Below are 17,819 nucleotides of genomic sequence, written 5' to 3' on the forward strand. Positions count from 1 at the left end.
CACTCTCATTTCTAAGATTAGAGTGAGATGGCCCCTAACCGACTGTGAAAAAGGGGTACTTCGAGCTTTGAATGTCGCCCCAACCCAACTACACCCAAATAGTTGGGCTTTTGTACGGGGTTTTGAGATTTTGTGTGAGGGGATCGGGATAATTCCGACTGCAGATAAGTTTTTCTACTTTTTTGAGAGTAGGGTTAGCAAACGTACGAGCTGGGTGTCCGTTAGCGGAGTGTCAGGTCGGGGTTTGTTGTCATTGTTTCAGTCATCCTACAAGGATTTCAAGAAATCATTTTTCCGAGTGCGTAGTATACCGGGTCATGAGAGTGTGTTCGAAGGGTTTCCTTTGTATTGGAATCGGGGAACAATAGCATTTGGTGGACTAGATTCCAAGAAGCTTTCCGAGAGCGATCAGGCCGACATTAAGAAAATTGAAGATTTGAAAACCTTTTTCAACACTGGGAAACTCCTAGACCTAGAGAGTAGGCCTCAAGAATTGAAAATATATATAGGTATAATGTCGCTTTGAATGTTGAGAATTCCTTTTGTCTGTTTAAACCTGTACTTTTATCATAATTTGTTTATGTCTTGTAGCGAAAATGGCGAGCATGAGCAATCGGGAAATGATGAAACTCTGGAAACGACAAAAGGGGCTCCAAGCTTCTGCGGTGGATGAGTCGGCGACCGAGAAGGTGGCGGAGACCGATAGTCCAGTGGGGAAGTCGAGAACTGCTGGCGAGAACCCGCAGAAGCGTCGCCGCGAAGCCGACAAACCTATATCGGTAGTTAACCTTGAGACGGTCGTAGCCGCGGAGATGGACAAGGGCGATACGGAAGTTCAATCTGCCGAGAGGACCGTGAGTGTATGTCTTGGCGAAAATTGGGAACCAGTTGACCATGGGGCTGGTCGCAGCGACCTCCCCTCTTTCTGGGATGAGAAGTTTAATCATAGCGCGCACCTTCGAAATACCGACTGGCTTGAGGGCGACCGAGGCGACTTGGAAAAAATGAGTGCTTTTACCATTGCCAAGGGGGTCGAGTCACTTACAAATCGTCTCTCTGCTCTTTCGTTGATCAACGAGGACAAAATTCGCGGCTTAGTGAGGGAGACTAAGTTGCAGGGGAAAAGGATCACATCCTTGGAGGATGATTTGAACAAGAGCAAATCCGAGTGCAAGTGGGTGTCTAGTGAGCGAGATAGGTTACTGGAAGGTCGCCGTACGTTCGAAGATGAGAAGCAAGCATGGCTCGCCGAGAAGGTGGCGCTGGAGAACGAGTTGGCCGAGACGCGCCTAGCTCGAGATAAATCAGCCGATGCCGCGAGTGTCTTCGAGAACGACTTGTCTTTGGCGAAGCTGGAAGTCGAGAAACTCGAGAATGACCTTGAAGCCGCAAAGGTGGATTCTATGAAGAAATATGTTCAAGGCTTCGACGCGGCGACTTCCCAAATAAAAATTCTGTATACCGATCTCGATATCGGGGGCATGGGCTACTTCAAAGAGATTGTCGATGGGCAACTTGTGGATCCTCCCGAGGATGATTAAGTCTATGTTGCACTTTCCTGCTTTTTGCACTTGTCTTTTTTGCACTTGTTTAATTTCGTGTTTCTTAAACGTGTAACCATTTTGACTTTCGTGTTTCAAGAACTTGCTTCGTTCTTTATATACTGTGTACAATTTCTAAGTTAAAAATTGAATTTCAACGAATTTAATCGCCAAAAAAACGACTTGGAAAGATGCAAGTATTTTTTCTAAGTTAAAAATTGAATTTCAACGAGTTTAATCGTCAAAAAACCGACTCGGAAAGATGCAAGTATTTTTTCTAAGTTAAAAATTGAATTTCAACGAGTTTAATCGTCCAAATACCGAGTAAAATTACCTAGTCGTCCAAATGCCGAGTAGACAACCTCGAGTTTGAATCAACTATCTAAATTATCTAATCGCCAAAAATCCGACTAGGGTAGATGCAAATATTTTTCTAAGTTAAAAATTGAATTTTCCGTCTAATCGCCAGCAAACCGACTAGGGTAAATAACTGTAAAATCACCGAGTCGTCCAAATACCGAGTAAATTTACCTAGTCGTCCAAATGCCGAGTAGAAAACTCCAAGTTTGAATCAACTTTCAAACTATCTAATCGTCAAAAAACCGACTCGGAAAGATGCAAGTATTTTTTCTAAGTTAAAAATTGAATTTCAACGAGTTTAATCGTCAAAAAACCGACTCGGAAAGATGCAAGTATTTTTTCTAAGTTAAAAATTGAATTTCAACGAGTTTAATCGTCCAAATACCGAGTAAAATTACCTAGTCGTCCAAATGCCGAGTAGAAAACTCCAAGTTTGAATCAACTTTCAAACTATCTAATCGTCAAAAAACCGACTCGGAAAGATGCAAGTATTTTTTCTAAGTTAAAAATTGAATTTCAACGAGTTTAATCGTCCAAATACCGAGTAAAATTACCTAGTCGTCCAAATGCCGAGTAGACAACCTCGAGTTTGAATCAACTATCTAAATTATCTAATCGCCAAAAATCCGACTAGGGTAGATGCAAATATTTTTCTAAGTTAAAAATTGAATTTTCCGTCTAATCGCCAGCAAACCGACTAGGGTAAATATTTGTAAAATCACCGAGTCGTCCAAATACCGAGTAAATTTACCTAGTCGTCCCAATACCGACTGAATACGCCGGTAATTTACTTAAATGAAAAACACAGTTGAGAATACTGGTCGTCCAAATACCGACCATAAACATCAGAAATTAAACTAAGTATTAAACTTGAATGTATTGATTGAACTACCCGTTCCTATATACCACCCTAATCATGCGAGGGGGCCGAGGTTGATGTTAATCTTGGTCCGTGGATTCAGATGACTTGCAATCGGTGGTCGATCAGTATTTTCAAAGTAGGAGTACTTCTAAAGCATTTCTTGTTATAAAAACTTTAAGCTGTAGTCGTGGTAATTTGAACCTACAACTAAGCACTGATTCATTGTTGTCACTGATTTGTGTGAACTGCTCGTTCTGGGTTATTTATACTCGCCTAGTCGGAACTTAACCAACAATCACGAGTTTTTTCAATCGAGTTATTTATACTCGTCCAGTCGGACTTTTGCCGACAATCACGAGTTTTTTCAATCGAGTTATTTATACTCGCCCAGTCGGACTTTTGCCGACAATCACGAGTTTTTTCAATCGAGTTATTTATACTCGCCCAGTCGGACTTTTGCCGACAATCACGAGTTTTTTCAATCGAGTTATTTATACTCGCCCAGTCGGACTTTTGCCGACAATCACGAGTTCTTCAAGTTATTTATACTCGTCCAGTCGGACTTTTGCCGACAATCACGAGTTTTTTGAATCGAGTTATTTATACTCGCCCAGTCGGACTTTTGCCGACAATCACGAGTTTTTTCAATCGAGTTATTTATACTCGCCCAGCCGGACTTTTGCCGACAATCACGAGTTTTTTCAATCGAGTTATTTATACTCGCCCAGTCGGACTTTTGCCGACAATCACGAGTTTTTTCAATCGAGTTATTTATACTCGCCCAGTCGGACTTTTGCCGACAATCACGAGTTCTTCAAGTTATTTATACTCGTCCAGTCGGACTTTTGCCGACAATCACGAGTTTTTTCAATCGAGTTATTTATACTCGCCCAGTCGGACTTTTGCCGACAATCACGAGTTTTTTCAATCGAGTTATTTATACTCGCCCAGCCGGACTATTGCCGACAATCACGAGTTTTTTCAATCGAGTTATTTATACTCGCCCAGCCGGACTATTGCCGACAATCACGAGTTTTTTCAATCGAGTTATTTATACTCGCCCAGCCGGGCTATTGCCGGCAATCACGAGTTCTTCAAGTTATTTATACTCGTCCAGTCGGACTTTTGCCGACAATCACGAGTTCTTCAAGTTATTTATACTCGCCCAGTCGGACTTTTGCCGACAATCACGAGTTTTTATCCATGTAAAGAGAAAAAGCTCATGAAAAGGAAACAGTCAGATGACATTTATTAGAATTGGGGAGGGTGGTGCCTCATTAAAAACCTCCTCAGCAAAAACCCCTCATATTTTTACGGGGAAAAAATACTGAGTTAGGAAAAGAGTGCACCTAATACAAAGGGGGAGAAAAGTCTAGCTATAATAGAAGCGTAGGTTTGCAGCATTCCACGTTCTCGGTATCCTGCCTCCATCCAAAGTTCTAAGTCGGTAGGCCCCTTTGCCGACCACATCATCAATCTTGTAAGGGCCAACCCATTTAGGCGATAGTTTGTTTTTCATCTGTGTAATTTGAGCGCGCCTCAAAACTAGGTCGCCTACGACAAAATCTCTTGGGTTTACCTTAGTGTTGTACTTGAAGGCTGCTCTTCTCTGCGCCGCTACTTGATTTATTCTTGCTCTTTCTCTTGTTTCTTCGATCAGGTCTAAATCAATTCGTCTTCCCTGGTCAGATTCTTCTTCAGAAAAAGCGGTAGTGCGTACTGAAGGCTCTGCAATTTCAATCGGGATCATGGCGTCGGTTCCGTATACCAGATTGAAGGGGGTATCTTGGGTCGTTGAGTGAACAGTCGTGTGGTACGACCAAAGTACTCGGGGAAGCTCTTCCACCCATGAAGCGCCTGAGTCTTGTACACGTTTCTTCAAGCCTGAGAGGATTACCTTGTTGGCCGACTCGGCCTGGCCGTTAGATTGAGGGTGTTCGACGGACGTGAATGCCATTCTGATTCCGACCTCTTTACAAAAATCACGAACTCTCGCGCTTGCAAACTGTGTCCCGTTATCGGAAACAAGCATCTGAGGGACTCCATATCTGCACACCACATTCTTCCAAAGAAATGCTCTGACCTTTTCTGCTGAGATGGTTGCAACCGGTTCCGCCTCGATCCATTTGCTAAAGTAGTCTACTGCTACTATCAAAAATTTCAGTTGCCTCACAGCGATCGGAAATGGACCGAGAATGTCAATCCCCCATTTGTGGAAAGGCCAAGGAGACAGGATCGAATGTAGTCGCTCGGCGGGGGAATGGTGCAGGGTAGCATGTCTTTGGCATCCATCACATTTCTGGACCCAGTTGACGCAGTCATTTCTCAAAGATGGCCAGAAGTAACCTGCGCGGGCGACCTTGTACACTAGAGCTCGGCCTCCGATATGACTGCCGCACATACCACTATGTACCTCGTCCATCACCCTCTGCGCTTGCGACGTGGTCAAACACCTCAGGAGAGGAGAGCTAAAGCCCCTTCGGTACAGCCTTTCGTTGATGACAACGAACCTGGCCGACTCCCTTTGCACTAACGATGCCTCCTTTTTGTCTTCCGGTAGTTCCCCCCGAGTCAGATATGCAATGTATGGTGCCATCCAAGAATTTAGCTCTTCCTGGATGAATAGGATATTTCCTTGCGCCTCGTTTATGCTCGGCCGTGACAGCGTTTCTTGGATGACTGACCGAGTAGCTCCTGGTTTCTTTGTGCTTGCAAGCTTGGAGAGCAGGTCGGCCCTGGAGTTTTGCTCTCGTGGTACATGGTTAAGTGTGAATTCTCGGAAATTTTCCGAAAGGTGCTTAACCTTCTCCAGGTATTTGGCCAGTTGAGGGTCCTTTGCTTGGAAGGTGCCGGCTACCTGTCCTGTGATTAATTGGGAGTCACTTCGTGCTGATAAGCTTGTCGCCCCCATTTCCTTCGCCAATGTCATTCCGGCCAACAATGCTTCATACTCGGCCTGGTTATTGCTTGCCCGGAACTCAAATCGCAATGACTGTTCCAACAAAATTCCTCCCGGTCCTTCCAAGACAATCCCCGCTCCACTTCCTCCAAGGTTCGAGGCTCCATCTACCGACAGGATCCACTGTGTGTCTTCAGTTCGAACTTCCCCCACTGGTGAGGTTAGTTCCATTACGAAGTCAGCCAGCGCCTGAGCTTTGATTGCTCCTCTCGGTTCGTACTTGATGGAATGCTCCGACAACTCCACGGACCACTTCATCATCCTTCCTGCCAGGTCGGGCTTCTGCAATATTTGCCTAATCGGGTGATCTGTTCGAACTACCACCTCGTAACTCTGGAAGTAATGTCTCAGTTTGCGTGCTGTAACCAGTATCGCGAGGGCTAGCTTCTCCATCTTTTGGTAACGAGTCTCCGCGCCTTGCAACACCCTGCTAATAAAATAAATAGGCAATTGAGAACTACCTCTTTCTTGTACTAAGACTGCACTGATGGCGCTATCAGATGCCGACAAATACATCAGTAAAGGGAGACCGGCTTGCGGTTTAGAGAGTATTGGTGGCGAGGTGAGAGACTGTTTGAGTTCACCGAACGCTTTTTCACATTCATCTGTCCATGCAAAGCGGTTGTTCTTCCTCAAGCACTGGAACAAAGGCAGCGATTTATCCGCCGCCTTGGAGAGGAACCGAGAGAGGGAAGCCATCCTTCCTGTCAACTGCTGGACCTCTTTTACCGTCGCCGGACTTCTCATATTGATGATCGCGGAACACTTCTCGGGATTTGCCTCAATACCACGATGGGTCAGCAGGAAACCGAGGAACTTTCCTGCTTGGACGCCGAAGGAGCACTTCGCGGGATTCAACTTGAGTTGATAACGCGCTAAAGTGTCGAAGCTCTCTTGCAAGTCGGCGTAATGCCGAGAGAAGCTGTCCGACTTTACCACCATATCGTCCACGTATGCCTCAACGTTCCTTCCCAGCTGCTTTGCCAGGACTTTGTCCATGAGCCGCTGGTATGTCGCTCCCGCGTTCTTCAAACCAAAAGGCATGACCCTGTAACAACAAGTAGCCTGATCGGCTATGAAGGCCGTTTTGTCCTCATCAGCTGGGTGCATTCGGATTTGATTGTAACCGGAGTAGGCGTCCATGAAACTTAACAGCTCGTACCCCGAGGCGCCGTCGACCAGGCAGTCTATGTTGGGGAGTGGGTATGAGTCTTTCGGGCAAGCTTTGTTTAGGTCAGTGAAGTCGGTACACATCCTCCAACTTCCATTACTCTTTCGTACCATCACTACGTTCGCCAGCCACGTCGGGTATTGGATTTCCCGAATATGACCAGCTGCCATCAATTTTCTTGTCTCCTCCACTATGGCCTTCCTTTTGTCTTCTCCAAACTTTCGCCTTTTCTGGATCACGGGCTTCGCCTTGGGGTCGACCATGAGGTGGTGACATAAGAAATCGGGATCAATGCCCGGCATATCCCCGACACTCCACGCGAAGGCCGATATGTTTCTCTTTAGCACGGTGACTAGACCTTCCTCGTCTTCCTTGTTTAGAGATACACCAATCTTGACGATTTTCCCCTCGGCCAGGGTAACCTTCTTTACATCTTCCGCTGGGGCTGGTCGGGTATCGAAATGATTCATTCTCGGATCCAACTCTATTGACTGAACACCCCGATCAACCTGTGTCACATATAGTTGTCGCCTCGCCCTCAAACTGTCTTCGTAGCATTTCCTCGCTACATCTTGATCGACGCAGACGACACCCACCTTTCCGCTGGGCAAAGGGTACTTCAGCTTCAAATGAGGCGTGGAGACGACCGCTCCCAACTTATTTAGTGTTGGTCTACCGACTAGTATGCTGTAAGATGATTGAGCGTTTACCACCAGATATCGGATAGTGACAGTTTTCATATTGTCTCCCTGGCCGAACGTTGTCTCCAAGTCGGCGTATCCCCTGGCTATTACCTGATCACCTGCAAAACCAACCAACGTACCTGCGTACGGCATGAGACGATCAGTCGGAATCTTCATCCCGACGAAAGCTTCCCAAAACATTATATCCGCCGAACTGCCTTGGTCCACTAACACTCGTTTCACGTTGTACCCCATGACGATTGCCGAGACGACTATGGGGTCATCCTCGTGGGGAGATACACCCTCAAAGTCGGCGTCCGAGAACGTGATGGCTGATCGGGAGGGTCTCGGCAACTCGGAGACCGACAGTACTGACCGAGAGTACCTCTTCCTTGCCGCAGAAGTCGAGCCTCCACCAGCAAATCCCCCTGCTATGGTGTTGAAGTCTCCATGAATGGCTTGCTGGTGAGCCTCCTTAGATTTTTGCGGGGGGTCTCTCGGGGGAGACCTCCCCTCGCGTCTTCCTCTCCTGTTGTCTTCTCCCTCCTGCCTATGTCGCCTGTCGGACGAGCTCTCACCCTTCTTTCCTGCAATAAACTCTTTCAACCGACCCTCCTTGATAAGGCGCTCAATTTGCCTCCCAAGAACGAAACAATTCTCCGTCTTGTGTCCATGAGCCCGATGAAACTCACACCAGTCAGTTTTGTAGGGCCCCAACTGCCGGTCAGTTGCCTCTGGGAAGTCAAATAATGACGCACTATTTACGTCATGCAGAATGTGTCGCCTGGGAACATTAAGTGGCGTAAACTTCTCCTCCTCCTTGCTTCGTGACCATTCGGCCTTTGGGCGACTGATATGATCGGACTGCCGATAGTTACCCTCCTTTGCGTTGTAGCGATCGCTTCGCTTATTCCAGTCCGACCGCGGTCGGAGATGCTTGTTACTCTCCTTATTACTGCCCCCTGCCTCTCGGTTCTCGGCTGCCCTCTTTATGATCTGGTTTTCTTCCGTCTTGATGTGGCTTAAAGCAAAAGCCCTTACCTCCGACATTGTTTGACAGTTAGCTCTCTCGAGCGCAATGTCGAACGCTCCAGACCGCAAACCCTTCTGGAAGGCGATGACCGCCATTCTCTCATCCAAGGATGCTATCTTCAGAGCCACCTCATTGAATCTCTGCAGAAAATCCTTCAATGACTCCTCCCGTTGCTGCTTAAGGTCAAATAAATCCGACGTGATCGGTGGCTTCTTCTTATTGGCAGCGAATTGAGCCATAAACAGCCGACTGAAAACGTCAAAGTCGATGATGGATCGGTCGGGGAGGCTACTAAACCAATCGAGCGCCGCCTTTTTAAGCGTACCCATGAACAGTTTGCAACGGACTTCCATGCTCCCTCCGCAAATCAGCATCTGAGCTCGGAAATCTGTTAGATGTTGACTGGGATCCTGTGATCCATCAAAAGGTTCGACCTGCGGTATCCGATGATCCCTGGGGATGGCCTCAGCCTCTATGGCCTCCGAGAAAGGCCGAAAATCCCTTGGGACTTCCTGCATGACATCCTCCTCCAACGCTCTGGTGTTGGCTTCTATCCTGGCCTGTAACTCATCCGCTCGCCTCCTGATCTCCTCGTTTTCGCGCTGAATGGCCTCCTCTCTCTCCCTGGATCGTGCATTATCCTCCCGTAGGCCATTGATCATGGCCATCATCTCCTCCATGGTAGGGGGTTGTGAATTGCTGTTGTTGCCGCCTCTCGCCATGGTAAAGTGTAGGTCTTTCTGTATTTCTTGGGGCGTAGGAAAAGTTTTACCGTGGCCCCACGGTAAAACAATATTAGATAACTAGTTGATTATTAAATCTTTGAGTTTGAATCATGTAGTTTTTAGCATCCTGTTGTACATGTTTAAGATTTTAGGTTTGATTTTTAGTTTTATCCGCATACCAAATTTTAAAAATTCAAATCTAACTTATCTTAGATTATTCAAACTAGTTGATTCATCCGTCTCTTGTATGGAATTTTTTTTATATGTATATTTTAACAATAACATATTATTAGATATATTTTTTATTGTTTAATTTAAAAAAATAATACAATTATGTATTACGTTAAAATCAAAATATGCTCATGTAAATGTAAGTAAATAAAAAATATATATACCATTTTTTTTTTTACATAAATGTAAGTAACTTTTTTTAAAAAATTGAAAAGTTTTTAATTATAATTTTAATAATGTGTTATTATTTTTTAATATTATGTCAATTTTAATAATTCATATTTTTATGTGTATTTTATAATTAATTTTACTTTAAAACTACAATAATTTAAAATTAATGTAATTAATATTTTATGATGTTGTTACTGTTTGTTAAATTAATGTTATATTATATCATATAATTAATAAAATTTTAATTTTAATTTATAAAATTTGTATATAAAAATTTGTTAGAGAAAAAGTTTGAATGCTATGTTGTAAAGATAATGCTTTTTTTTTCAATTTTTTTAAAATAATTTTATTAATGTGTTATTTTTAAGCATTATGTCAAATTTTAACAAAATTTTATAATTTTCTTTACTTTAAAACTACAATAATTTAAAATAATATCATTAACATTTTATAATACCATTACCATTTTTATATTAATATTATTTTGTAGTTATTTTTTTGTAATGCAAGTATTTCTAATCAAGGATGACAAAATTATCCATACCTACGGGATACTGGTGAATATGGTAGTATCCATACTCATAGTTATCCATTAAATAATATTATTTAAGTTTTCATATTTTTATTTTATATTTTTTTATATTATTTTTAATATTTAAAAAATATTATTAATTTCAAGTTTAAAAATTAATATCAATTATTTATCTGTAATATTTTAATATAATTAATATCAAATATAAGCTAAAATCTATTTATAATATTTTTCTTATTTTATTTTAAAAAATTTATAAGTATCCATAGATACCCATAGATATTTATAAAATTTAGGTTAAAAACCTAATTTGGTCCCTTATAATATTTTTTTGTTTCAATTTAGTCCCACTTTAATTTTTTGTTTTAATTTGGTCCCTAATAATTTAAATTAGTGTAATGTCAGACTTCCGTCCAAATTATTTAAACGGAGTTAACTGTTGGCCACGTGGATGCCACATAGATGCATAGGCGGATGCCAAATTTCTTTAATGCACCTGGAACCAGAACGACCCGTTCTGATTGCACATGTTGTGTGTTAATTTTACATTTGGAACGGGTCGTTCCAGATGCAAAATTAACACACCACGAGTGCATCAAAACGGGTCGTTCTGGTTTTAGAACGGGCCATTTTGGATTTAGAACGGGCTGTTCCAGAACGCCAACTACATACGTACATTCAAAAAAATGTCGCAATGTGGTTCAAAAATTGAAAATAAAAATTCATAACATAACATAAATTCAAAGACAGAAATATGGTTCAGAGACTGAAAACAAAAATTCATAACATAACATATACTAAGAAAGTTCAAAGAAATTACTAAGAAGGGAAATCATCTGGATAACGCTGAAGGTGCCAATAATACATCTTATCCACCATATAACACTGAATGGCTGATAGGATATCAACATTATCTACCTGTACATGTGGTTGTGTGGTGAAATGTTGGTCTAGTGTGTCCTCTTCCTCTACTTCAAGTTGTACCTCCTCAAGAATAGGTTGTTGTTGTTGGGGTACATCGGTCAACGACTTTAAGAGAAAACACCATGTCGTTTCATCCTTGACTGTATAGTATCGATTTGGTAGTAAGTGGTTCACTCCAGTTTGACTAACAATGAAATAAAACCTGTCACCGTTATCCTTAGTGATACACTGCATTGTCCTTAATGATACATTGCATAGCCCAAATGTTTAGCAATTGAAGTTATCAATCCTCATTGACAATATTACCAAATCCAGTGTTTCAAATGTTTTGTACCTTGGGTCTTTTTCCTTGCAAGATTCACAATCGTGATTTAGAATCACGGGCTTAAATTATAATCATCGACCGTTTATGTTTGGCATTCTGGAATCAGAATGGCCCGTTCCAAAACCAGAACGGCTCGTTCTGGTTACACTATTGGTGTGTTTAATTTGCATCTAGAACGGCCCGTTCCAGGTGAAAAATTAACACACCAAGAGTGCAACAAGAACGGGTCGTTCTTGTTCTAGATATATTAAAGAAATTTGGCATCCACCTATGCATCTACGTGGCATCCACGTGGCCAACAGTTAACTCCGTTTAAATAATTTGGACGGAAGTTCGACATTGCACTAATTTAAATTATTAGGAACCAAATTGAAATAAAAAATTAAAGTGGAACTAAATTGAAACAAAAAAATATTATAAAGGACCAAATCAAGTTTTTAACCTAAAATTTATGGGTACCCGCTTAACGGATATTCATACAGATATGGAATGGATACGGGATAAATTTTTAATTGAGGGAATGAGTACAAGTACCTTACTATATGTCCACACGGGCCAATTGTCATCCCTATTTCTAGTTGAGTTTACTTCAATTTTTTATATTAATATTATGTCAAATTATTCATATTAAAAATTATTAATACTTTTTAATGTGATTTATTTTTTTTTATAAATTAATAATTAACATAATTATTAATATTTAAATTTATGATATCGATAAAATTTTCTATATTAATGTTTTATATAAATATAATTTATTTTTTTATTCAAAAAATTAATGAATTAAATTATTTATATTTTTAAATTGTATATAACATAATTTTTTTTGGCTAAAATATATTAAAAACTAATATAAATGTATTTATACAAATTTTTAATGTAATAATTAATTTTTATAATTTAATGTTTTGTGATACTGTTACAATTTTCATTTATAAATGTGTTATTATATAATTAATGTAATTTAATTTCATGTGAAATTATGAGAATACTCCAGACTTATAGGAGCTGTTTTGGTGGAAGATTTTGGAAGGAAGTTTTTTAGGGAAGAAATTATTCCTTTTATTTTATTTATAGAGTGATTTATTATTTATAAATTAATTATAAATATAATTTATTAATTTTAAATTTATACTTTATGTATCGATAAATTTTTTTTATATTAACATGTTATTATATAATTAATATAATTTTAATTTCATTTAAAAATTTTCATGACTTAAATTATTTGTATTTTAAAATTGTCCATAATGTGATTTTTTCCCTAAAATATATTAAAACCTAATATAAATATATTTACATAAGTTTTTCATTTATAGTTAATTATTTTTGTAACTAATGTTTTATGATACCATTACAATCCTATTTATTAATGTGTTGTTATATAATTAATATGATTTTAATTTTATTGTAAAATTATGTGAATACTTAAAAGTTATACCAGTTTTTTTATACAAAATTTTGCAGGAAAGAAATTGTTCCCTTTATATTATTTATGAATTACTTATTATTTATCTACATGCTAATTCCATATAGGCTTAGTTATGCATGCTAAGATTGTGGTAGGTTCACACCCAAATTGTCCTTTCCTTAATAAGAATATTGAACTCTCCTAATGTAAGTGGTAAAATTTGAGAAAGAATGTTGTGTTGGAATTTTATCCAAATTTGTTGTTGATCTAGCAATCCAAAAAAGACCGCATTATTATGTTGGTTTGGTAGGGTCAAACCACTTAGATTGTTCACATGTGTTGTAAGAGATCTCTTAGTTGAAATGTGCGATGACACATTATATAGTTGTGTTGATATGTTGTGAAGTTGATGTGTGTTAAAAGTTGACATGCATTGTTATGTTGTAAAGTTGTTTAAGTTGTTGTATTGTAAATAGTTGTTTTGTAAACTACTGTGTTGATTACATGTGTTGTTGAATGAACTAGTATATTGATCACATGTTGTGTTGAATAGTTGTAAATGTATGTGGTACGCTGAAGTTGTTGTATAGTTAGATTAATACTTCTATACTATGTTGTTTCTTTTGAATTCAAACTTACCCTTTGATTTTTCCTTGTGGTTGGGCTATGATGATCATACTTATTATGAGAGTAGGGTAGGAATAGGTTAAAGGTTATGTGAGTCTTGTGAGCCACGCTAGAGGATGTTAGGGTTGTTTTGGAGCTACTCTGATGTAGTTGTTGCTTGACCGACAACTAGGATTTATGTTTTCAATTTGATTTATTGTGCTTGTGTGTGTGTGTTTATATATATATATATATATATATATATATATATATATATATTATTACATGTATATTCAGGAACTACATGTATAATAATTCAAAATAGTTAGAGTTATGTTGTTCACTACTTTAGTTGTTGATCTATAAAGTCATTAAAGTGTAGAGACCTATTGGGCCTTTACATTTTTATGGTATCAAAGTTAGTCAAGTCTTTTGGGCACTCTATGGGGGTGATCCCATTATCTTTCTATTGTGAATATTTTGTGTTGTATTGTGTGGTGTTGTTGAATAGTGTTGCTTACAGATATTTGATCTTAGTATAGGATGGTTAGACCCTAGTATGATCAAACAACCATAGCCATGGAAATGATGGATGCAACTATGCATCAATAGAATGTCAACTTTGTTCAGATGGAAACAAATCGGGTTGTAGCCAAAGCAGCTAAATTGGTGGTGTCTTAAGAGTTGACTTATGTTGTCTATATGTTGATTAAGGAGTTGAGTACTAGTGGAAGGGTACTTAGTAAATGTTGGATGTCAAGGATGAGGTGATGGGTTGAGAATGCTTCAAGAGGGTGTTTTTTTAGAAGTATTTCCTAAATAGTATGAGGTATGTCAAAGAGGTAGAGTTTCTAAGACTACATCAAAGGAACATGTTCATTCAGGACTATGCCATGAGATTTAAACATGTAACCCAACTTTTTTCCTAGATTATTTTTTAGGCTTGGAGGTTTAGGAAGTTTAGTGAGAGGCTGAAGCATGAACTAAAGAGGATGGTGGTGCCTATGGCCATCGCAAAGTTCCCTCTTTTGGTGGAGAAGGTAAAGATTATAAAGAGGTTGGAGTGTGGTAGCAAAGTGGTGAAGGGACGAAAATGGCAGTTGGGTCCAATAGAGGCAGATAGTAAAGGAAACCTTATGACATACCTCTACAATAGCAGGGGAGCTCTGTTGCAAGTAGGGATCTAGTGACTACTTGGGGTGGAGCTCCAAGTGTCAAAGGCTTTAGGTGTGGAGGATCCCATTATATTAGAGATTATTCTCATAAGAAGAACAATTTCTTCAAAATGTGATAGGACCGACCATATTTCTAAAGATTGTGCAGTAGAGCTAGTCCTCCCAAGGATGTTCAAAGAGTGGAGTAACCTACTATAGTAGATTGAGTGTTTGCTTTGTTAGGATTTGAGGCTTATACTTCCTCTAATTTGGTGAAAGGAAGGAAAGAGTGCACTACAAAAAAAAAATGATAAATAATGGGGGTTATTTTGCGGTGGTTTTAAAACCCTCCTTAAATTATTAAAATCTACTTTTTTTTATTTAATTTACAAAGGTTTATAACCTCCTCTAATTAAAATAATATTTTAATTTATAGAGGTTTATAACCTTCTCTAATTAATTTTTTTTCCTGTTTAAATCTTTTTTCTTTAAAAGATAAAACAAAAGCACCCCTCTGTTACGCATTCACTTCCCTGTTAAAAGAAATCAGAAAAAGAAATCCTTAAACCCTATCTACCAGTACGTGGCTCCCTAGTGTTCCCTAAATCCCGTGATGATTCCAAGTGCCCCCAAAGTGAACCCTAAATCTCGTGGTGTTTTCAGGTGTCGTGCTCTCACTCGTAACAGAACTTTACAGAGATTTTCATTTATTCTCATTGTCGTTCTTCTCGCCCTTACCATAGCTTTACAGAGGGCTTTCTTAACATATGCAATATTTTTTGAATGGAAGCCCCTTGTTTATGATAATGAACATGGTATAGTTCTTGTAAGCGCTACAACACATCGTAATTCACCAAATGTAAGTTTGTTTATGATAATGAGCTTTATGATATTGGTTGAAATTGGGTTTACCTATAAATTTGTGTTAATTTAGGATTTTAGTTCCCTTATGACTTTTCTCCCTGTTTTGTAAATATATAGAGGAAAATATGTTTACTCCCCTTTCTTTTGTTTAAACATTTTCGAAACACATGATCTTGTCCTTGCAAATATTTGTCAATTCCATAAAAGTGAAATAACACTACTAAAATATTAGCAAAAGAGCAAATAGTTAGCAGCAATAAAATATGAGCAATTATTCCTTATTCTCTAATAATTATATTCAAATTTAGACTTTGATGTATATATTTTATATTAAAGGCCCAACAATGCCAGATTCCTTTATTGCCATGTGTAATAATGAGAAGCTTCTATCATTCAAATACTCCACACCATGGGCACATATAAGAATGAGGAGCTTATATCATTCAAATACTCTTTTCTTGCCACCTATGATCAAAGCCTACAAACTATAATAATGCCAATGCACTTATTTGTATGGCTAAATTCTCTGTCTTCCAGAAGTCTCTCTTGTTCTAAGATTTTTCTTTCAATTTCCTCTTTTAAAGTTTGTATTTGAATCACATACTCAGAATTCTCTTGGACTTTTACTGCTAGCTAAACTTCCAAGTCAAATTTTTGGTGTTGGAGGGACTCTACTTCTTATTGTAATTAAAGCATTCACCTTACTAGTAATGTTTTGGACTTGAGTCAAAGTTTGATTACTTTTAAAAATTATCTACTCTTATAGTTCATTTTTCTAAGCATGTAATAATGTGCCTATATCAACCAACAACTTATTTATCTAAGATGTTAAATCTGTCATTTTAGAAGATGACTTGTTTTCATTATCTTTAAGTTTCTTCATCATAGTAGATAACTACTCTTCTATCCCTCTGGACTTCATTTCAGGATCTAATATTTGGTTTTGTTGCCCTGTATTGTGCTCTCCTAATTCTCTTGCTTCAGTCTTGTTGCTCCTAATTTACTGAATTGCTATGATCTCATTTTCAAAATAGACTTGTGACATATCTGTCTATGTAGTATTAATTTCTTTCCTTCAAAAAGTTTACTTTTAATCATATAATACTAAGACAACATACACATAACAATCTAAGGTGGGAGGATAGCAAAGTAAAAATGATTATGTATTATCTAGGGTATGTTGGTGAGGTAGGGCATGTTATAATAATGAGGATTGCTTGGAGGGAGTTGGCGGTGCGATGTATGTAGTGGACTCACGGGAGGATAAACTACAAAGTATGGATTAAACATGTGGTGGACTGGTTGGTGGAATCAGCTGTTGGAGGCTTATGGTTATGGAAACACGTTGTCAGTTGGAATAAGGATGTGAGGGAGGGAGGGACTTCAATTAATATGATGAGTTACATGGTGGCTATTAATATAACCAACCACGTCATGTATTGTGGGAGTCATTTCAGCATTGCATTATCTATCATAAGTGGATCGCATCAAGTATCACGTTAAAAGGAGCATATAATGTAAAACTTAAGAAATTTAACCTGTTACCTGTCATAGTTAGGAATCACTACAAGAAAAATGATAAATTGCGACGGACAAATTGCGACGGTTATCTAGAAACCGTCGTCGCTTTGATATTGCGACCCTTCATACGACGGTTTTGAAAAACCGTCGCAAAATTGTTCAACATTGCGACGGTTTATCATAAACTGTCGCAAAATTTGTTTAACATTGCGACGGTTTATGATAAACCGTCGCAAGTTTAACATTGCGACAGTTAATCATAACCGTCGCAAATTTAACATTGCGACAGTTAGTCATAAACCGTCGCAAAATTTTCAGCATTTTTTTTATTAGAATTTAAAAGTTTTTTTTTAAGTATTATGTATATTATCTTAACGAACTTATATTTTATTAACAATTTTATATATACTTTCTTTAAAAATATAAAAATAAATATGTTAAAATTTATAAAAATCCAGTTTAATTTATTTATGATATAAATATGTTTTTAATATCTAATATATATTTTTAGATGATAATTTATTTTAAAATATATCTTATAATAACAATTCTAAATGGAACATAAATCTTCTGATTTTTCTTAGTTTGATTTTTTTAATCAATATATATAATTTTACTATTTTGATTTTTTCAATCAACGTATACAATAAAGAAAAAACACAAAAGATAAACATGCATAGTAAAAATTTTATTTTATCAAAAAACTTTTTATTTTAATATATTACATTATATATGTGAATATTAAG

General features: G+C 38.3%; 1 protein-coding gene across 1 annotated transcript; it reads right to left on the bottom strand.

The window, feature by feature from the left end:
- Positions 1-4,135: 4,135 nt before the first annotated feature.
- LOC145957904 (uncharacterized) lies at positions 4,136-9,331 on the bottom strand. Its single transcript, XM_083074332.1, has one exon. It carries the CDS (start codon positions 9,329-9,331, stop codon positions 4,136-4,138), a length of 5,196 nt encoding a protein of 1,731 aa, XP_082930458.1.
- Between the last annotated feature and the right edge of the window lie 8,488 nt (positions 9,332-17,819).

Source organism: Cajanus cajan, chromosome 5 (genome assembly GCF_000230855.2).
Source record: "Cajanus cajan strain Asha chromosome 5, NIPB_CcT2T_4, whole genome shotgun sequence".
Taxonomy (NCBI): Eukaryota; Viridiplantae; Streptophyta; class Magnoliopsida; order Fabales; family Fabaceae; genus Cajanus; species Cajanus cajan.

Bases quoted from the DNA above. Each gene is read 5' to 3' on its own strand.
- LOC145957904 (XM_083074332.1), bottom strand. From the start codon at position 9,331: ATGGCGAGAGGCGGCAACAACAGCAATTCACAACCCCCTACCATGGAG.